At 38.5% G+C, this 22,943-nt stretch overlaps 1 protein-coding gene across 1 annotated transcript in view; it reads right to left on the bottom strand.

The window, feature by feature from the left end:
* Positions 1 to 1,010: 1,010 nt before the first annotated feature.
* The window catches only part of LOC103472453 (synaptic vesicle glycoprotein 2A-like), a 23,165-nt gene continuing 1,232 nt past the window's right edge, over positions 1,011 to 22,943 (bottom strand). Inside the window, exons 2-13 of the mRNA XM_008422100.2 lie at positions 17,380 to 18,114; positions 15,648 to 15,828; positions 12,709 to 12,860; positions 11,716 to 11,849; positions 11,475 to 11,564; positions 10,788 to 10,895; positions 10,367 to 10,455; positions 10,099 to 10,263; positions 8,921 to 9,054; positions 6,745 to 6,951; positions 6,494 to 6,653; positions 1,011 to 4,824 (exon numbers count right to left, since the gene is read on the bottom strand). Of these exons, the coding sequence (XP_008420322.1) occupies positions 4,641 to 4,824; positions 6,494 to 6,653; positions 6,745 to 6,951; positions 8,921 to 9,054; positions 10,099 to 10,263; positions 10,367 to 10,455; positions 10,788 to 10,895; positions 11,475 to 11,564; positions 11,716 to 11,849; positions 12,709 to 12,860; positions 15,648 to 15,828; positions 17,380 to 17,989 (2,214 nt within the window). The 5' untranslated portion in view covers positions 17,990 to 18,114 and the 3' untranslated portion in view covers positions 1,011 to 4,640. The remainder of the gene's footprint in view (positions 4,825 to 6,493; positions 6,654 to 6,744; positions 6,952 to 8,920; positions 9,055 to 10,098; positions 10,264 to 10,366; positions 10,456 to 10,787; positions 10,896 to 11,474; positions 11,565 to 11,715; positions 11,850 to 12,708; positions 12,861 to 15,647; positions 15,829 to 17,379; positions 18,115 to 22,943) is intronic.

Below are 22,943 nucleotides of genomic sequence, written 5' to 3'. Positions count from 1 at the left end.
ACTCATTTTCTTCATTTTTTGATTTATTTTACTCATTTTTTATTTATTTCACCCATTTATTTATTTATTTAATTTTGGCTGAAATGGCTCTCCATAAGCGTGGAGATAAATACTCGCTGATTAAGCCTAGAAAGAGTCTGGTTTCTCCCCTTGGGAGCTGCACAAGTCAGTGACCCTCTGATGCGTGAGTGACTGACTATACAGTCTTCCGTCAGTGGGTCCTTTTTGGCCCGGGTTACAATCCATGTGTTTTTATGCTATTTCTGTCATTTTGATTCAAAATAATGTTTTGTATAATACTTTCTACTGTGTTTTTATTTCACACAAGAGTCATAAAATGACTCATGCTGTTAATCTTGAGGTGACGCAACGATCAGGAAGAGCATTTTAGTATTTAGGTGATATGGGCTCATTGCGATATTTGATGCACAGATCAAATGAAAGCCGTGGCTTCATGTGGTTCTATTTTTTTATTTTTTTTTTAAAGGATCAACTTTTATGTGCAATAGTGTTACAAGAATGGATGATGCTTGAATGTCTTCTCCCCAAGGCAACAGATGGCCAATAGTGTGATTTAATGCAATTCCTGTGGAAATATTTTAAATTCAAAGGAAATTCCAAACTGAATTTAGACTCAAATGTATCAAACTTACCTTTAAATGCAATGCAAGACATTATTTTTTTATTATTTTTATTTTCATTATAATTTTCCTCATAGAACTGGATAACTGGCACAAATGTGCAAAACCCAGCATAAAGAACAAGTCTCACAGAAAATACATACAGCACCTTTTCAGCATCACCAAAATAATCTCAATATCCATGATAATAAATACTATTTACCAAGATTTTCAGTCTTCATTTACAAAACACAAAGACAACACATAATAGCTTTTTTTTCATATTTAACTTTTTCTAATTGTTTTCTTGATCTTTTTTTTCCCCACAAAGTCCGTACTTTTACATAGAAACATTTACAGTTTCCACACACAATACACTGAATTTTGAAGTGAACTTACATTTAGAGAAGAACCTTTATTAGTTAATAAACAGATCAGAGTCAAACTGAATAAAACACAAATGTAAACTCCTTTTATCCCACATAAAATGAAGGATTCTCGCTGTTCTCTGCAAATGAGTGCTTTTCCGGGATGGGTAGATCCTTTTTTTTTTTTTTTTGGTAAACAAGTCATTCAGAACCCATCTGTATGTTTGTAGGAGTTGATCAGACAAATATCATGCCATGAAAACACCTTTAACAGACCACCATAATCAAGGGAAGTAATTCTGGTGTCTATATGCTGCCATGAAACTCGAACCAGAAATAAGATTTTCATTTGTACATGTATAGATTTTACAGATAGCAACACTTGGTTACATTTTGGACAGGAGCTTACACTTTAACAAGAAACTTTTTTTAATAAGTCGTGGCCCTTCTTATTGCTTACCTGTCCTCTTTTCTTCCATAAACTCAAACAAGTAGGTTCATGTGATTTCTAACTTTTCGTACATAATTTATGCACATTTTTGGCTCCCGTTACTATTGCCTCTTCCCGGCCTTCCCTATCTTGTGTCTCTGACAAGATTGATGTGTTTCGAACAGCATCATCCTCAGATATTTATTGATAAACTGTATGAGTGTGGGTCCAAGCTGTACAAGGAGCACAGTTACCGTCGACAAACTGTCATGTCACATAATCAAGTTCGACCAACGTTGACCCCACTTTGATAAAGAACAATCATTGCAAGCAAGCAGATCTATGTCATCATACAACAATGAAAAACACTGCTTCTCTTTAGACAAAAACAGCTGGCATACAGGACATCCAAGAGATTAGACAATACGATACAAACATGCGTCAAGATAGGCTGGATACAGAAATTTGACGGGTAAAAAAAAAGTTATTTTTGTGGATTTTTAGTCACGCTTTTGCCTTGTGTTTAATCAGTCATGTCATGTTTGGCTTCATTTAAGGCCTTTTCAAAATTAAAATCTATACTGATGAAAAAAATCAAATTAACTAAACGTGAACCATCATGTTTAGTGATTTTTATTTTTTCATTCAGTCAGTTTCTATTGAAATAAGCTCTGATGTTTGATTCAATAGACAGCTAGCTTCACTTAGCATTGCAACAAAAATGTTTTAACTGAGGTATGTAGAAAAAGCAGTTTTTATGGGAGGTATAAAAGATCAATAGAAATCTATAAATGAATCATGAACAAACTCAATGACTTTTTAAGAAATAGCTCATGTCAGTTTTATCTGCTGCTTTCACAACTTGCTGTATTAGCTAGCTATGCTACATGGCTAATGCTAGTTGCACATGAGCTAGCAACAGTTTTTGTTCATATGTGAAAGAATAAATGTCGTTGTATAAAGTTACTGTATGTCTGGCAGCCTTGCATTTCCAGTGTTAATATGTTTGCACCACATTTGCTATGCTAAACTATGCTAACAGAAGTCAATAGCGGTCTGACTTTATGTTTTTGGAATGACATAAAAATAACAAGTCTGCAGTGTTTTTAAGTTTATATTGTGCAATTATTTCCTTTACTTTAAGCCCTAATGTTTTAAATTGTATTCTTATGTTGTGTTTCAAAGATTGTTTTGGTTTTGGGCAAGTCCACTTCGCTAATGGAAAAAAAAGTAAGCTACTGTTAAGTACTTTTATATCAATAATATATTAATACAACTATAAATACAAAAAATAGAGGAATTTAAAAACAAATTTATGAATTTCATTTTTCTCTTTACTTTAAAAAATATGTGTAGTAGTAAACAATTGTGTGAAAGTAATTTTTATTCGTAATAAGAACCGTCTCCTATTTGTTAACAACATATTCCTTTAGAAATTCATCTCTTCGTTCTTTTGCAGATTTAATTTTATGCCGCCCACAACTATAAAATAACAGTACGCTACTAGTAAACACATGTACACAATTTAGAGGATGTGTTAAGGTCAAAATCTCACACTCACTGATTGTCAGCACACATGATGATGTAAACTTCAGACGAATGATGCCAAGAATCAATAATAAGCACGATCCACTCTGTATTCAGAACGCTTTAGTTGAAGAGTGGTGCAGTGACAGATAATTTTTCGGTAAAAACTTAATACAGTGAGGAATGACTGAACAGGAGCCCTTAAAATTAACTCACATCTTCCCTACATGCTCTGCTGCCTGTTTTTTTAGTTTTGGTCCCATTTGTTTAATGACCAAGGTGATAAAGGAAGGACTTGATCTGATCCCAAGTAGAAACTGCTGCAGTTTTCTGTCTGTCTGTGCCATGACATGCTCTGCACTATGTGCTTAATCATTACCAAACAGCTATCAATGCCAAAGAAAGAGCTATGCATGAAACAGCAGAAATGCTAATCGTTAAATTGTACGATGTTTGAAGCAGCACATCCTGGACTGGTGTGTTTGTGGGTGTATTCCCGAAGAAATACATTTAAAGCTGCATTTACAGAGTCTTAGAACTAATTTTAATACATTTAATTTAATATCACAGTGAGTCTTGGTATCTGCAAACCACTCACTGACCTCCAGGACAAAAACAAAAATCAGATTGGGGAATTATGAACACAATAAGAAACAAATCAACTTCAGGATAAAACTACCTAAACCTGTTTAAGGTCTGGGATTTCCTCCTGAGTCTGAGGACATAAGATGACATTAAGAGTTGTTTTGAATCTTTATGACCATAATAAATCAAAATATGAAAACATTCTGCTGACGCAAAAACAAGCAGTCAATTCGATCGACGTACATTAACCTTTTTGTGAAGCTAACTCCAAAACCTGATTTTCACCTAAAAACAAACACTTCAACCTCACAGTTTTTCCATCCACAAAAGCTCAAACACAACTGGCTCCCTTAAAACACACAGCGAATGCAGACAAAAAGCACACTATGGTCTCCTCTCACACATAAATATTTGACCAAAATCCATCCCTCTCACCCATGAACACCCACAGACTGTCACACAACAGGGAGGGTAAACACCGGCTTGACACAGAGGAACTAGATCTAAGAATCCTGTGAAATGCATCTCTGTCTGTTTGTCTGAGGAAATCAGCTTTACTGAAATGTTTTAGTGGGTTTTGGTAGGCAATACCAGCTCTCAGTGGGCCTGGCAGTGATGAACTGAACTATTAGAAAACAGTATAATAAGTAACAGCTCTGTAAACCAGTCATGGAGATTAAGACACACGAGTAAAGAAGAACGCTGCGATTTCATCTCGCATGGGCTAAATCTTTCCCCCAACAAATGCTTCTTCTTTTCAGTATTTTCTGCCATTCCGCTGTGACTGTGTCTTAGTACAAATACATATTTAACCACCTTTGTAGGATTAGACTTTTGTAATACATGTCAGAGCAGCTGAAAATAAGCCACAGGTGTTGAGATTTTGTGCGGGTTTTCTAAAAAAAAAAAAAAAAATGTTTGCTCTTCTTTAATACCTGACATTGAACGATGCAATCCACATTTCAAAGGATTCTGGGCTTACAATAGGGGGGCAGGCAGTCTCTACTGTTGCTGTGAAACGAACGGGCAGCGCTGAAGCTCTCTGGGATGTTCAGGCCTATCACACTCTCCCTCCGGCTGAACTCTGCTGCCTACTGCTGGTCGTCTGCCTTACTGCAACACCTGGCCTCTCGTCTCAGGCAGCTTTGTCGCGAGGAAACTGCCGGCGGCGAGCGCTCCGCCGGCGAATAAGATGGGTACGGCCTTTGTGATGCCCACGAACGACTGGAAGATGCTGATGCCCAGAACAGCTGCCAGTTTGCAGAGGGCGTTCAGGAAACCGAACGCTGTGGTCCTGAAGACAAGAACAGAGAGCAGCTATCAGTTGTGAAATGTAGAATATTTTAACAGAAAGTTTTGTGGAAAAGTCCTAAATCATTCCTCCTTTTGTATCCGAGTAGGAATGCTTTCTTGTCATCTCCTCAAAAAGCTTTCTGAAAGTCATTTGACGTTTTTCTCTTTTTTTTTTTGCTGGTGACTTGGTGCTTTTCCCCTCATTTTCAGGGGAAAAGCACCTGAAAATGCTTTTCCCCTGAAAATGAGGGGAAAATGAGGGGCATTTTCCCCTCAGAATCCGCCATTCTGAAAAGATTGGCAGAATCTTTTCAGAATCTGCCAATCTGAAAATTGGCAGATTCTAATCTTTTTCCTTTTATACATCCATTTACTTCTGACCTATGACTCATTCAGGCATTAAAAAGGCTCCTACTGTATTTTTCGGACTATAAGCCGCTACTTTTTTCCTAAGCTTTGAACCATGCGACTTACAGCCCGGTACGGCTTTTCTGTGGATTTTTCTTCAACCACCAGGGGGCTCTTTAGCATGAAGTGAATCATTGGAAGTCAAAATTGAAAATCAAAGAAGAAAGTGCTGATTTTCATCATACAAGCACATGCTAGCAGCAGATTTAGGACGCAGCCTTCTGCTGCCTCCTTGTGGAAAACCGAGAGCAGTGCGGCTTATAGATGTATATTTCCAGTTTTCTTTTTTTTTATTTTTTTTTTTTACTATGTGGGTGTGGCTTGTAGTGAGGTGCGCTCTATAGTCTGGAAAAAACTGTATACTGAAATCCTTAAACAGTGATGTTTGTACACATGGCAGAAATGTTCAGATTTTTTTATGTTGTAACCACAAACTTTGATGCATTTTACTGAAACTTTCTGTACGGAGCAACACAAAGTATTGCATAATTATAAATCGATAAATTATTATTATTTTTTACAGTAAAAATCTAAAAAGTGTGGCATACATTTAGATTCAGGCCTATTTACTAAGGTGACTTTTAAATTTTAGATAACATTTGTAATCTTTAAATACTTGATGTAAATAATCTAGATTATTTTGTTTCTTTAATTCTCCATTTTTTATTTAATTGTTTTTGTAAAATCTATTACTCTTTTTCTGTTCTCTCAAACTGTTTTGTAACCATTATGTCCCTTGTTTTATGTTTCATTGGGTTTTATATTTATTGACGATCGCAGTGGAAACGAGCGCTTTTGTGTTTTGCGTCTTTTCAATACTACTGTCACAAAGATGCAATTTGGTTCCATTTTGTATAGATGAATCAATTTAAAAAAGACCAAAGATAACAAAGAAAACAATAAAAACAGAAATTTTGAAAGATATTTGATTCTCTAAAAACCTGGGTAACTATTAATAAAAACCACTTCGAGCAATAAAAACACCAATAGAAAGGAGTTTGGTAATAATGTTGTAGCATAAAATCTGCCAAAACCCTTTAGATGTAAAAACATTTATCAAACATTGTTTTAGAATCATAAACTACTCGTTTTAAATCTAAAAAAAACCCTGCAGGATTTATTCCAACAAAAAAAAAAAAATTTAAAGGTGATCATTTAAAACAAACAGTTTTCACTTCTGGCACCTCAGTCAGAGGGGTTTCCGTAGTTACCGATCCGGAAACGACTGACTATGAAGCTGTTCTGTGCTGCTGTTGTGCTACCTTTTATCTGACGGGTACAGCTCCACCGTAATCACATCCAGGGCGTTCCACGAGGCGATGCTGATGCCACCAAACAGACACAAGAGGGCGATCATCCCCGACTCGCTGTTTCCGAACATCAAGAAGAAGCAGCTGACACAGGATATGACGCTAGATCCCGCTGGGGAAGAAGAAAAAAAAAAACATAACTTTTAAATCAATTTTGCAGTCATACCAAATGTAGATATTCAAACTTGATTGCGTTTGCCTACCCAGCATCCTCAAACGGCCGATTTTGTCCATCAAAAGCGCAGACACAATGTTCCCGGGGAGCACAGCTAGTGTACCGAGGAAGTTGACAAAGTATATCATGTAGGCGTTGTTGAAGTCATCGCTGAAGTCCAGCATGCAGCCCTCTTTGTTGTGGAGGAACGTGCTGTTGATCAGCTTGCAGTTGATGAACCTGTACTTGAACAAATCTGAGGAAGGAAAGAAGTTGTATAATTGTTCCCACTGACGACTGCAACCTCAAGAGATTCAGATCAAACGTGAAAACAAACTAAAAATATTGCAAGATGCAGGGTGCTTTTATGTGAAGTCAGTATCTAACCTGACGCTGACGTCTCTCTCAACTGATTGGATGAAAATCAGAAATCCACCTCCATTTTCAAGCCTTGCCACACATTCCCAACTGGATTTATGTCTGGACTTTAATTGGGCCATTCTAACACATAAAATGCTGATCTAAGCCATTCTGTTGTCTGTGCATGTTTATGGTGGTCATCCCACTGCAAAGTGAACCAGTTTCAAGTCTAACCTGCATCCCTCCAAAACCATCCTGCTCACTTCTGATTCGTTCTTTATGCTCATAATTTTTGGGGTGGAAGCATTGTTTTTATTTATTTATTTTTATTTTTTTAATTTTAGATGTTGTAGAGCTGAAAGGATGTTTGCTCTTACTTTTTCCCTTTGTGAAAGTTATTTCCATGAGTAACCATAGCAACAAGTTGCCATGGTTATGCAACAACCAAAAATTCCAGAGTAACGAAAAGAATAAATAAAACAATAGCACCGCCTTCTGATTCTCCCAGACCTGCTCCAATAAAGAGAATATGACACAATGGCTTGCCATATTTCCACTGTTTAAACTTAAACTTGTGCACACTGTTGGTTTAAAACAGGCAAGGGATTTTGTAAACTTCTGCATGCCATCATTGCAAACTGTTCCTGTGTTGCTGTTATTGCTACTACACAAGCCATGTTTTCCTGTTGCAGACATATTTGTCGTCATAAGGAACCATTTAAATGCTGAATGTCATTGGAAATTTAAAAAACGATCAAAATATGAGATTAAATGACTCCTATAGCTTCAGTTTATCTATGTTTCTGTCGGAGCTGCTTATGATTAGTTAGAATTCCCCAAGACAGTGTTAAAACTACAGTCATCCAAGGCTTTCAAAAAATAAAAAAACAAGTTTTATGGAGCAGTGATGGAAATAAAAGAATACGTCGTTGGCTTCAAGCGTGAGAGGAAAGAGGTCGGTGCTTTCCCTGAGAAAAATAGGCGAGAATAAATCTGTCACAGCTAAGAATGAAGGGCTGCAAAATGTCAGCAAAAAGAAGCGTTAGAGGCTCTCAGATGTGATTCCCAGCTTCGACTCTGACATGTTGATTTAGACCTTTGGCAGGAATCAAAGCCACAAGCAGAGGACGGTCACAGGAGCCTCTAAGTGAGTCTGTCTCCACCCACACGGATAAGTTTGTCTCATGTTCCCTGTTCGATTTATGCTCTCTAAATCTCAAAGAGTCGCTTCTCATCCAATCCCGTCAGCCCGTTTCTGTGCTGGATTTGTTTGTGTTGCCGTGGCTACGATTGGTGCAGCTAAAGAGTAACCCAGGGTAACAAGCATCACAGGGTTTCTGCTGTTTCTCACTGCTCTTCTTTTTCTGGGTATTTCACTGTAAAATCGAATTATTCATTTATGTGTATTCATTTTAAACAAACTAATTTCCATGGATAAATGCAAACTGTAAATGTAAGTGTTTATGTTTATTTCACAGAAAGTGAAAGAGTAAAATTAGTCTTCCTCAATTCTTACTGCAGTCCTTCTTGTTTGTGCATTATTATATTATGTAATAGTGACATTCCCAAATGTTTTCTCGGATCTTCTTTTCTATTCTAATTTCCATCTCGATGAATTATAGGAATATAAAAAAGACAAACACAGTCTTGTTTCTGCTTTCGCTTGTCTTGTCAAACCGTTGTTTTGTTTTGTTTTTTCGTTTTTGTTTGTTCGTTATGCAGGGGAGATTCAAGGGATGGAGACAAAATATCACACTGTCATTATGATTACCCATCCTGAAGCATGACCGAGCAACAGCTCTAAAATTAAAACCAAACTCCTCACCAAATCACATTTAACTAATATTTGCTATAATAGTATTTACCTGTGTTGTAGAACAAGCTGGCGATGAAGGTGCAGTTCCTGAAGAATGTGTGTGTGGAGGTGACGTCCTCAAAGTAGCACTCCTCAAACACTGAGTCTTCAAACACCATGGACTTCATCTTCAGGCTGAGGAACCTGCACACACAAGCTTTAGATAACTCTAAAGTTGCACTACAGACTTTTGAATAAATCATTTATATTGCGGGCGCCACCTTTATGAATCAGACTTTTCACACAAATGTGTACGTTGCATTACTCTGACTAAAACTTTTGGGAAAAGCCTTCACTGTGACAGCGTGTCACCGTTCCTGTTTCTGTTTTATTATGTTTAATCACGCACTTTAAAGGGAATGATGATTTTCGCAAAGTTTTAAGAGTTTTTGAAATGATTCACAATGGATTTATGATCAGTTCTAAAGTTTACACAATGATCCAATAGCTTTAAATTCTCACTTGTCTTTTCCTTCCTCAGCTTCTGGCAAAAACATGACGTTTATTGGCCAAATATTCTCTATGATTTTTTGATGATTTGCAGCTGGAAGGATTTTTCTTGATACACTTTTATTTATGGGCATTTGCTATGATGCATAATCAAAGAAATAAGGCGGTTTACAACTGGAAGCAGTTGATTAACATCCCAAAAGCAGAAATAATGCTTCAACTGCAACCACAAATCCTTAGACTTGCAGTAAAACGGACTGCTACATGAGGTCAGGCTTGTCCAGTCAGTATCTTTAGTATTTGAGGTATTTTTGAATTTAACTAAACACCTGATGTATGTGCCAGATGAAAATTTCCAGACCCCAGTTGATCAATTTTCAGTTGAAAAGCAACTCAAAATTACCTGTGAAACTTTTGTTTAAATTTCAGAGAACAGTAGACCTTCATAGCCTTTTGATTTTTTTCCATTTAATTAGTATTTTGAAGATTTAGATCCAAATAGACTTTTGTTTTTCATGTTCTGGAAATGAAACAAACACATTTGCGTGGTAAATAATTGGTTGATTTTTGATTTTGTTATAGTCTAGTTCCAGTATGATCTTTGAGTTTCAATTGAACTGTCAACATTGTGATTTTTAAAAGAACCATTTCAATCATATGCAAATATAACTCATTTTAACTAACAGAGGTTGTCATGTCCCACGTTTGCTACACATCAGAATAAGAAGAAAGCCCTACTTGTCATTAAAATAGTATCCATCGCGATGGACTTGGTTTTCCAGGGTGAAGTTAAAAGTGACGTGCTCCACTCGCTCCTTGGTGAAGGTCTTTGTCCGTGATTCATATTCCTGCTTCTGGATGTACTTGATCATGTCAGGAAACCACACCGTCAGCCCGTAGTAGCTGCAAGGTTTTTTGAAGACAAGACAGATGGAAGAAGCACCAAAATTAAGCAGGATATATATGTGAGATGCTACAGGAACAGTGACTGGGCTCTTCGGTTCACCTGAAAGACATGCTGAACCAAACAGCCATGAGCATAAAGGTGGTCCTTTTGTATTCGGGGCTAAAGCAGGCAAGAATGTTGTTCCGTATCTGCAGCGTGTGAAGAGAGAAAAAAACAAGATTCATTTAAAAGACATAAATCCTTATCTGGGTTTGATCTAATTACTCTTCAAAGCTAATTTCTAAGCTTTGCATCTGAACGAAATTTGAGAATCAAAACCAAGTTCCAACCCTCGTTGTTAAGTGTTATTTATTCAGGACGGAGGGTGTAGGCGTTGCATTTAGCAGAAAGTAGGCTGAATGCATCAAAATCTAACAGAACTGTGTCACAGTGCTGTGGCTGTGCTGCAGATTGTAACATAAAAAAAAATCTGGGTTTAAAAAAAAAAAAGCACATTTGTAACTCTGACAGTTTTACCGACCTGTTGGGAGAGACTCATAATCTTCAGCCTGTAGCGTTGCCAGACGGGGGTGTCGGTGCCAATGTCCACCAACTCATCAACCTGCTTCACAGTCTTTATTGTGGTGACCTTGGAGTAATCGGACACGAGACAGTCAGAGGCTTTCATAGAAGCCAATTCAGGAAATATGTTTGAAAATAATCCTTGAAAACCTTGTAAACCTCAAGCTTATCTCATATAAAAACAACGTAGAGAGAAAATATTTGCCCCATTACAGTTCTCTGTGGGGTTTTTTGTTGTTCTTGTCAAACTTACGTACTTCAGATCTTCATTGACAAAGATAACCAGAGTAAATACAAAAAGCAGTTTTCAAACGATTTATTAAATGTTAAACATCGTTTTATGTTGATTTAATTTGGTACTATACAAATAAAAACCGATTTGATTTGACTGATTAAACAAGATTATTTAAGCTCACAACTTTCTGAGCCTTCAGAGTCTAGAAGTCAATCAAACAAATGAGCAATATATAAATTATACAATACATTCTGAATGTTGCACAGTAATGATGCAGGTAACTGTAAGACAGCGAGACATTTTTCCCATTTATGCATTTATGAATTGATGTTTATTGTCTGTCGCCTCTTGGAATATTTTTTCAACTTTTGGTTTCAGTGATTGCAGCAACTATTTCTCGAGGATACTCACAGTGAACACCTTCTCTGGGTGTCCTTTCGCTCTCATGTTTGTGTCATGAACTTGCTTCAGAATCATCCAGCCTTCATCATGCTTCCCATTCTGTTTTGAAAAAGAAGATGAAGACGTGTCACTTCTGACTAAGAAAATAAATTTTCAAAGTAAATATATATTCCACCAAGTTTTTAATCGGTAAAATCTCAAGCAACGTGTAAAGCTCTAAAAAGACAGACTGTCATCTGGTTATGCACACCTCTAAGTAGAAGCGTGGGCTCTCAGGCATGGCGTTGAGTGCGGCGATGGCTGCAACAGAAGGAAACGCACAGACCAACACAAACACTCGCCAGCTGTGGAACTGATACGCTGAGCCCATCTGGAAACTCCACCCTTGGAAGTAAAGACAAATAACAACAAAAGATATTTAACCAAACAGAAACAGGGAAATTAGTTACAACCATACGTCAGTATAAAGTCAAAACTTATACTGGTGATTTAACTTGCTGAAACGCAATATAAGGACTAAATATCTTGTCATTGTTTGCTCAGAGGGGTGAGTTTCAGCTCACAAACTGTTTTTTTCAGTGACTGTGTGTAACATGCAATAATTAACCAGATGGTGTTTGGCCGAAAATGGATCTCTGCAAAATACCGCCTACATGTTTTGGATCATTTGATGAAAGTAAACGAGATATAGCAGCTCCACATATTTGCTCATGGTACATGTTCACGTTACTGAGTCACTTGTGAAGTGGGTATTATAAGTACCTCCATTGTTACAATTGCTGAAACAGCAATGAGCCAAATATGGGGGGGGGGTTTGTTTGTTTTTAGTTTTTAGTGAAAATGAGCGGTTATAGAGTAGGCCAATTAAATTTGTCTTAAAATCACAAAGGGCTACAAAGATTCAAATATTATTTGAATTTGAATTAACAGGAAATTTGCAAGATTACATAAAAATTATACTAGTTTGCAAGCCGTAGTGCAAGTTCAAAACAATTTTTAAAAAATGACAAATAACAAATGTTGGCAGAGCAGGACAGCAGAATGGAGGCCAACTTTATATATATGTACGTCGTTTACACAGATTAGACAGTAAAAGCCTGAGACCAGGGGGCTGGAAAGGAAGACTAGAACTGAATCAAATCAACAAGCAGCACACAATGAATTTGGAAGTAAATCTGAAAAGACTGTAGAGCCCAACATGTTGGCCCTAACGCTCCTTGATCATTTGTATTTCCATGCTCACCATAGTGTGGGATGATGGCCCAGGCCATGGCGGACGCATAAATTCCTCCAATCATCCAGAACATGCAGAGCCAGCTGAGGTGCTCGCCGCGCTTCTCTTGGGACAGAAATTCAGAGTAGTAGGAGAACACGATGGGAATGGAGCCACCAATTCTGTAAAAGTCAGAGTCCAAAGGTTAGGAGAGGTGCTTTATGTCATTGTAAAAGAAAGTATAACTTTATTTTAATTTGTTCACTTTATAGCCCAAAATGCCAGAAAGCATTTGGGTAGTGGTCCTTAGCCCTGCTACTGACCTGCGTGTTTTCAGAAATTCCCCTGCTTCATCTTATGTGCTTGTGATGCGTGGATCATTAATCTATTTCTGTATAACTTGCTGACAGATTGAGGAGATAATTCAGCCATTTTAATCAAAAATGTTGCAGCAGGAAGTTATTTAAAACCACTGATATTATCTGGACCAGTGACACAAGACGACAGAGACTGTTGGGCAGAGACAGTTTGACTTGTTGACTTTTATTGTGCTTGTTTTGCTGTCTCGTTTGGTACCAAAAAATCTTGCTATTGCTGCTTTAAATCAGTGGTCCCACACCCCCGGTCTGTGGACCAGTAACGGTCCGTGAACCAATTGGCACCGGGTCACGCAAGAAATAATTAAATATTTGCGTTTTATGTATTATTTGAGTCTGGAGGATCTTTTATTTTGAAAACCCTTTAACCGGATTCTTTTGGTTACTTGCGCGTCAACATTGAGCCCACAAGTAGCAAAATGAGTAAGAAACAGATCAGATGTCTTTGGAAAGTTTCTTTGCAAAGGGGAAAAGGCCCAAAGAAGAGACAGGAGAATGGATTTATCCTGGACAGGTGAGTTCCACACCAAACCCGCTCTGCGTAACATGCGGCGACCGGCTGCTAATGAGGCAATGAAGCTTCAAACTGCTTCGCCACAAAGAGACCAAGCAGGCTGTGCTCAGTCAACACTTCGGGTGTTATTGTCTCTCATCACTCCCAGATCGGACCGTCTCGTTGCAGAGAAACAAGCTCAGGGCTCCCGTTAGTCATTATTGTGAGTTAAAATTTTCAGAAAGTAAAATGTTCGTTTTTGTGGCGCATCTGTATCTTATTTTGAAGGGGTATGTAAACGTTACCATAGCGACCAGAGTCAGCGAGCGTTTGGGTAGTGGCCGAGAGGAGATGAGTAGAGCTTGTGAGTCTTAAGTCTGATTTAGATGGCAAGATTTAATTATGTCGGCCGATTCTCCAAACCTCTGTGACCACAGAGCTGATAAAAGAACAACAGGTTCAATCGGTTCGTGTCTCCAGCCACACGGCAGGAGCAACACAAACCGATTCCAGTCACGAACATCCCGATTCCAGAGAATAATCCAGTAAAACCCCCAACATAGCGGGAATTTAGAATAACCAAACACGGATGACGATGTAGAAGCAATAGTGATTATTTGTGGACTCATTTTAAGAGATAAAAGACGTAACAAAAGAAAAGGCGGTGGATGAAAGACGGCGGGAGCAGCCGCTCTATTTGCTGCACTATGATTTGGAGGTGAATATGTTTTTTCGTAGTTAACATTTTTAACTGAATAAACATAATATATAATAATGACCTTTACATATAATAATAAACATTCCCACATATCATCTCCGATATCCATCGGACTTACAGTTGCGCTGTGTCAGCTGTTTGGGATTCCCCTCTCTTCTTACGTCACCGTGCTTTCTGATTGGCTACCTGTCACATTCAACAAGTTGTATTGCAGTTCCCAGTCAGGGAAAACCCCACAGGCTGCGAGAAAAGGGCCAAGACAACCCAAATCGGGCATATTCAGGCTTTAGCGAGAACACCAACATACCACCCTGCCGGGCCGCAGCAAAATGTCGAAGTCTTGACCGGTCCGCGATAAAAAGGTTGGGGACCATTGCTTTAAATCATCCACAGTTGCTATTTATTCCGCTGCACAGGACACAGACTTTTCTGATTTCGTTTTAAAGAGTAAAAGTTACCATGTCTTTAAAAGGTTCAATGTATTTTCAACTGAGCTGTACATCATCCAATGTTTAACTGTCGCCTGCTCATAATAAACAACATCATATACAGCCTAATTTGTCATTAGGAACTTTGTTACTAGAAACGTCTTGTACAGATACGTTATTCCCAGTGAGAGTTTATTTGGTTCTTTGCTCTAATAAATGAAAAGAGACAAGCAAAAACCTGAAACCAAGGAACTGCTTGACCTTAAGATGATTGATCTGCCTTGAGCCTCGAGGAATCAATACAAAAATACAGTTCTTACTCAGTACCTACCAGAATGTGTCACTGTTGGCATTTTTCATTTAAAAACTCAAAGCACTAGAAATAAATTGTGTGTTTGTGACTGGCTGCCAGTAATAAAGTGCCTAGAGATTTAAAATCAATTCTTCTCTTAGCTGCCTGTCATGTATAGACACAACAGTGGTACTCTGAGTTTAAGACCATAGTTATGTTTGATTTATGGAAGAAAATATTCTTCTAAGCAGCTTTAAAAATGAATGATGAAGATGACTTTAAGGGATTATGAAGTTTGGCTGCTTGGAAGCTGAAAGACATAAGGGATGACTCAAGCTTTTCATTCTGCCCTGTGTGATCACTGAGTAGGTTATTGGTTGTAACTCACTGGGAATGATGTTGACCTTTCAATTCATCATTTCAAATGAAGTGGAAAATACTGGAACAACAATAAAACTCTACAGGACAATAATTGTTCTCTTAGGAAATGTTGTAAGAGAGTTTTACATTGATTTTGTGTTATAAACTGGTCACCCAAACATCAAAAATACTATCAATTGGGGGTGGAAAACATTACTAATCCCATTACAGTGTGATGTTCAGATAGTACATTAACGTGCTGGATAGAGGAATTCACAAAAAGAGTTAAAGGTGCAATTACCCAACACCCGAGAGGAGGCGGCAAAACAGAAAAGTGCTGTAACCCTGAACGAAGGACGAGAAGAAGGAGAAGATACTGTTGATGGACAGAGAGATGATGAGAGACTGCCGACGGCCTATCCGGTCTGCCATGGCCCCCCAGAGGAAAGCCCCAACCATCATCCCAAAGTACACGATGAGGCCTGTCAGGAGAGCAAACAAAACGTTTTAGCTTTCAACATTTGATGTTTACAGATGTTTTTTTTTTCTATCAGCCAGTTCTGAGCAAAAATACTAATTCACTATCTTATTAATCTTTGATATTATGTCCTTTACCTGTGTGGTGTTTGATTACTACCGAGTGTGCTGGGGCTGATTAAATAAGGAAAGGTCTGGATTCTAGCAGTGTGGAGGCATGAGCTAAAGAAGGTCAGATATGGAAAGTGTGAATGAGGACAAAACTTATTTGAAAGTAAGATCTATACATTGAGTAATGCTAATATGGTTCTGTATATATGTGCTGTAAAAAACAAAAACAAACCTGTGTTTAAAGATCAATAGGGATTTCAACAAATGGGCCAAGATATCCTCTTGATTCGGGTTTCCTAGTACGGCATGCAGTTTCAAATAAAATCCTTTGCTGAGAAGCTATCTGAACCTCTTTCCTCAAGCATCTTACGCCAGCAGTTTGAAGGGATACACCATATTGAATTTAACAATTGAAATATTTGCTGGCTTACCAGGTTGTTGTTCTGTATCAATTAAATTGCCAGAGCTGGCTTGGTAGGAAAACAATCAGTAACATTTGGGAAAGTCCTGAAAAATATCCTTTAAGTTCCACATAGAAAGTCTTTAACTTCAGGAAAGTAAGTCCCAATAAAGTTGTAGAAAGTACTCATTTAGTTTCTAGAATGACAATTTCCAAGTCAATTGTCCTGTAAGTTCAGAAAGTAGCCAGTAAAATCCTACAAGTTTCTACTAAGTTTTTGTATTTTATGTAAACTGAATTATGAAGCAGTAGGTTCCACAAAATAACCTCCAGATTTTTGGAAAGTATACTGTGCATTCAGGATTATAACTCGTAAATCATGTCAGCATTAGATGTCCATGATCCTTCTTTCTGATCAGCTGGTAAAGGTTTTTAGAAAGTACTTTAAAATCAGAGAAATACACAAATGTTTCAGACAATTTCTGGGAACCTGTAAGTTCCTGAAAGTAACCAGTAAGGTAACTGGTAAGTTCACTGAACGTTTTTAAACCAACCTGTAAGTTATGAAAAATTGCAGACTTTATTCTGTTAAGCCATTAACATTTCCTGCCTGCCTGTATAACCTTTTCCCTAACAGTCACTGGAAAATTAAACAGAACAGCTCTTTCTTTGTCAGAATTAAATTTTTTTATCTTGCTCTTGTTTCTGCTCTAGATTATCTCCCAAAATTTTCACGGAGCATAAACACAGATGGATTTCCGGGAATCCATTAGCAGGAAAGTGTGCGGCATCATTCCTGAGAACACAAGACTCTAAACCATTAATAATAAATAAAACTAAGACTGCAGCTAGAGTTGAAAATTCCCCCAAAGACTCTCCTGACGTATGTGGAACTGACTACATGTGTGAACAGCGTGATGAAGGAACATGTCGCCAAGAGCAACAGTGAGTCATTGAAGTGTTTTAAATAGGACTTGAACAAGTACCTTAATCTCTGACACACAGGAGTATGTTCCCTCAGAAATGAGCACCATTAGAGTCTTACCGAGCATGCTTTTGCTGGGTTCAGACAGACACATGTCCTTCTCTGCACTGGGGAGGACAAACCCCACCACGAAGATTTCCACGCCATCGGCCATCAGTGCCAGCCCCAGCACGAAGTACAGGGTCCACTGGAACCTCCCGTGGCCGCATTCCTGTAAAATGGTCTCGTACTGCTGAGCCAGCTCCTCCTGGTCCTTCCGCCTCGCCGCCTCGGACGCCCCAACATCTTTGAACTGCTGAGCCCCGGCTGTTATTGACCCAGGACCTCCGGCCAGGTCGCCTTTCCCAGAATCGGCCCTGGGGATTCCTTGGTACTCCCCCTCGTAGATCTCGTCGTCCTCGTCGTGGCCCTCGGTGGAGTCACTGTGGCCACCCTCGTCGTCGTTGGCGGCCTGGCTGTCGCTGCGGTAGTAGCCTCCATCTTGGCTCCCCTGCATAGGGTAGTCATCGTCGTCGTCCTCTTCAAAGCGGCTGTAGGACTTCTTGCTGTACTCGTCGCTCATCCGATCCACCGAGCGGCCAACTTTCTTTGAGGCTTGCCGCTTGACTTCTTTCGCAATGTCTTTGGCACCTTTTATGAAAGCAGTCCGGTTTTGATAGCCGTCCTCCATTTTAAAGACAATTTAGAAGAAGCGATAGAGGAGAAAGGTCTTGCTGAGAGGCCTCTGAAAGTGATGGGGGGGGGTTTCCTGTGTTCAGGACAAACCAGCCGACTCCCAGCTCACTTGATATACTCCTGAGGAGACAACAGATATAAAGGGAAGAAAGGTTTTACACCAGTTCTGTCAGGAGGAATGGGCCGAAATTCCAGTAAACTATTGTGAGAAGCTTTTGGAAGGAAACGCAAAAGTCTTAGACTGAAGTCAACCAGCTTAAAGGCAATAACTTAACATAAAGTGAGATCAATCTTTACCTCCTACAAATTTTTTTATTACAAATCACATAATTAAACCGTAGAACAATTGGACCTCTGCGTGACTGAGAAGTTCTTCAGATGGCACCAGATTATTAAAACAACATCCCTACAAGTCACCACATCGTATCTGGATCAGTTCCATGAGCCGTTTGTAATAAAGGGGAAACCAGCCGCTTTAATAAGCGTGATCTGTGTGGCTCGGTTGATTGCCAAGGCTACTCAGGTTAGCCGGGGAAAAACATGGGACATTCAGTAAGGCTGTGAGAATCTGGCCGAGTTTCCCCAGGACCCAGCTAATTCTGTTATATCCTGCAGAGTTTGGTATCGGAGCACCGAAGAGGTAAATAGCTGGTCAGGTGTTAACCTGTGAAAGAAGGAAGTGAGTTGGGGGTGGCTTAACACAAAAGAGAGGAAAAGTGGTGGCCTCTCAGTGAAGGGAGTCGGAGACATCGATAATCTTTTCATACAGTTGCCTATTCTGTCATCATAAAAATCTTTAAATGGTAGGTTGGCTGAAACATTCACAAAAGAAAAAAATACAAAAACTTCTTCTTTTCAAAGCTTTATAGAAGATTACTTGCGTTTGTGTGTTATCTGTAAGCCTAAGACTGTTGAGTTGTGCATGGTGCAGCAGTGTGATGAATGTATCTGTACAGTGTGAGCCTGCCGCACCATACAAATGGGAAAAAAGGCTGCGTTGAGTTCTGTAGTTGCATTATTTAGTAGTGTTTGTACATTAGGGTGTACAAAATGACATAATCTTGCTTACTGAATACAAACAATTTCTAACGGGTTATCTGCACAAAACAAAAGGTGCAAAACTTATGCTCTATTGTTACAAATTCAAGTGTAGGTTTTGCTTCTACATGCTAAGCCAAACCATATAAAGAGATGTTCAAAGATGAGGTGAATGTTTGCATGCTGACTTACCTTTGTTCATCCCCAAGCAAAGCTACATCGTCTGCCCTATCTTAGATTAAACCTGTTGCTTTCTCCCATCCACACAGTGTGCCCTCTGCCAAGTCACTGAAAGGTCTTAGCTATAATTGTAAGCCAAAGCATCCGGCCTCAAGCAGTACATGGTTTCTGATGGAAATGTTGCGCATTACTCAACAATTTGAGTAATTCAAACGAAGCAGACTACATTGCGGTCCTGACCCATAAAATCTCCAAATCTAGCACTAAAAGACAATTTTCCACACAGTTAAGGAAGGAAACCTTAGTAAGTGAGCCAGAATGAGCCAGTGGCTTGGCATTGTTTCATCGGTTAAATATCATGTTTGACAATATTTAATTAGCAGCACAAACGCAAAGTGATAAATGTGCCAAAGCCGTGTGCAACAGCAAATGAGCCCTGAAATTAAGAAGAAGCTGGCAGTCAGACTCCTGATTCCCCCATCTGCTGTGGGATCACGTCTCCAATAAATTTTGCAGCGCAAAGACCGTTTTTTTTTTTGGTTTTTTTTAGGGCACCAACTTGTTCGTGCATTTGCTCGATGAGCCCCCACATCAATATGTTTATGTACTAGCACACCAAGCCTCGGGTGACGGTGCAAATGAGACGCGATGTCACTTTGAATTTGTGCTGCAGTGAAGAAGCAGACAGACGATGATGAGATGTCGCTGCGCTTTCACCGGTGCTTCAGAAACAAACCCTGACAGGTAATAACAGTCCTGACAGTGCTTCTCAACAGTAAGCAGGTATACAAAACACAATGAGCCAGAGCACGCTTTAAAATACTGACGATGTGGGACGGCTCCGCCGACTTGCCATAAAAACACCTGCTGGCCTCCTCTAATCTATGTCATTTCTTCAGTTGATTTAAGTTGCTGGATTCTAATCTAGTTTCTAGTTGATTCTAATCGGTCGGCTTCTTGGCTCAGATCCCACTTCGGAGCAAAATCCGTAGATGAGCAAGAGCATCAAAATCAGGTCAAGTCTCATACACCTGTTGGAAAATGTCATGGTTTCTATGAGGTGATGTGAGGTTAAGTTAAAAGAAATTTGAATGTAGGCCTCCTTCTTCATTATTCAACCAATCAGCATATTGCTGCCACCACCGTTCTTTTTAAGTTGAGGCGTTTGAAAGCCTCATCATAAAGCATGGTTGTTGTTACTGAAAATATGTATTTTAGAAGACTTCAATGTGACTTTGTTGGAATTAGCGTAGTAATACTGCTGACTGATGATAAAAACTTCCAGTTACATTTCATACAACATTTACTAAAAGCAAAAAGTGTCAAAGGTTAGAGTAAATCTTCCTTCAGGCCTTTGGGTGAGAAGGATTCTTGGCATGTCAATCCAAAATGCCTCACACTTCAAAAGTAACATTTCAATCTCAGTCACAAAATCCTGATCAATATCCTTTCATCAAAGGCTGATAGTTTGTTTTGGAAAGTTAGACTCTTCAAAAGCTAAGAACGTTGAAACATGGTGATGGAAACATCATGCCTCAGTAATGAAAACTGGAAAATGTCTCAAAATTCTTGCTTTTTTTCATATTAACAGCTTGGCTTTAGACAATTAAAAAAAAGAAAATAGACACAACTGAGTGCTGCAGGAGGAATTGCAAACTAGTTTTGAAAAGGATGAACTAAGCTTTTAGAAAGGGGTCAATAAAACCTTGATTTTATTTCCATTAAAGATTTATGACCTATGGTTAAAAGCCATATCTAAGCCAAGGAACCAACCAATTTTAAAAATAAAAAACATCGTCATTTCCTTTTACCAGAATTAAGTAAGAAGTTTTTAAATTGCAAAAAAAAAAAGTATGATCTAAGTGAAACCTGCAACCAGACATCAGTGTACACTGATACACTGATCTTCTATGTTTTAAACCCCCATGTATTAAAGAAAATCTTTGATCAATTGAAATGTGTGAACCAAATTCTCAGTTTTAATATTTTGAACATGGTTTTGATTTGGTTTTATCCTAGAAAAAAAAACATAAAACGAATCCTTAAAACTAATAATAATAATAATTTGATATTCATATCGATGTTGAGTGCTTCATTCCTTATTTTTTTCCTCGTGTTTCTAACAAGTCATACCAACCAGGATGTATCAAGAACTAATTTTACTGTGAAATAAATCACTGCTCTACCTTTATGCGAGTTTCTGCATGTGTGTTGACGTAATTATATTTTATGTTTCATCCTGGGCAGCATTTCCAGTCATGAGGCAGCAGATTTCCCTGTCAGCATGAAGAGAGCAGATCAAAGGAGCCCAACCAGGCCTGGTCAGCCAGGCTAAACTGTAGGACTCAAATCTAATAATATCCCCAGATGGACGTAATAATCGCACAGCCATTATACCCAGCTCCCGCACCCAAAAAGTGTCTTACTTGAACAATATTGCTTTCCTTTAAGCATGCAGATGATTTTATGTGGTTAAGATTGTTTAATTTTAGTTTGAGAGAGAGAATGCTTAAAGCAGAAATTCATCTTTCTGGTACAAGAATTTGGATATTTTTATATATATTTCAACTTCCGCATGATTTGTGTAGCGATGGCACTTAACATCTCACTTTAAGTGACTTCAAATGGGTCAAATAATAATCCTCTTTTACTTATTTGCATAGTAGCTAATACTAAAGCCTGTACATCAACAAGAACAGCAAGTAGAGATTTGGTTTCAGTGTTATTTTTTTATTATTTCTGTACTGCTTAATATGGCTCACAAGGAATACATAATCTTCAGTTTGTATCCCCGTTTTGTTCTCAAATGTTGTTTGTTTCTGCTTGCAGTTCATACCCTTCAACCATCCATTCCTTCGTCATGAACCTATTGACAATCACTTTATTTCTCTTGATGGTAAACTATTATTGAGATAAATAACTCTAAAAATCCTTCCTTTTAAAGTATGAATAGTTTTTCTAGAGTCTCTGTTTTTCTAGAGTCAATTCCATCCATCTTCTAGTTGGCTTCATGCCTCATAACCCATTGCTGAATCAAAACACATCTGGTAAATCCTAGCTGTTGGAGTCGGTTTAGCTACATTTTCTCCCAGTGCACTCCGAGTAGAGCGTGGAAAATTACCTTATGGTATCGTTGGACAAAGTGGGTACAAAATGTCCCCAAAACATCTGATTGCAGGTGTGGTGGAAATGTTGTGTGTTTCAGTATGGCTGACCTGGGGATAATATAGGCTGAGAGCATGCAAAGAGGAAGCTGCTAAAGGAATTGTTTAGTTTGAGTTAGACCGGACAGAATTGATTTTAAATCACAGCGTGTTTGCAGAGTGTCCTACGCTGACGTGTTTTGGGAATTGTGGCATTCGTGGCTGCATTTAGAAAAGTGCTAAAAAAGACAGTTTGAAGCTTGAATGGTTCAGAGCAGTGCTCAGAGTGTGTAGGGATTTGATGTACTGCTCTCCTTGGCGCAGCATGCAATAATAAAGCTCAGGACTCAGAAGAACTGTCTCAGCCATCTTGGGCTTTTCCATTTCAGGTGACGAGAAGAAAGAAATTTACAAAAAAAAAAAAAGAAAAAAGACAGAAGAAGTACTGTTTTCAGTACTTGTGTTTAGCCACAAGAAAGAGAATACACGTGGAAGATAGATAGATAGATAGATAGATAGATAGATAGATAGATAGATAGATAGATAGATAGATAGATAGATAGATAGATAGATAGATAGATAGATAGA

The sequence above is a fragment of the Poecilia reticulata genome, linkage group LG11 (assembly GCF_000633615.1).
Source record: "Poecilia reticulata strain Guanapo linkage group LG11, Guppy_female_1.0+MT, whole genome shotgun sequence".
NCBI lineage: Eukaryota > Metazoa > Chordata > Actinopteri > Cyprinodontiformes > Poeciliidae > Poecilia > Poecilia reticulata.
Note: the sequence above shows the minus strand (reverse complement) of the source record. Positions and strands in the feature narration are given on the sequence as shown.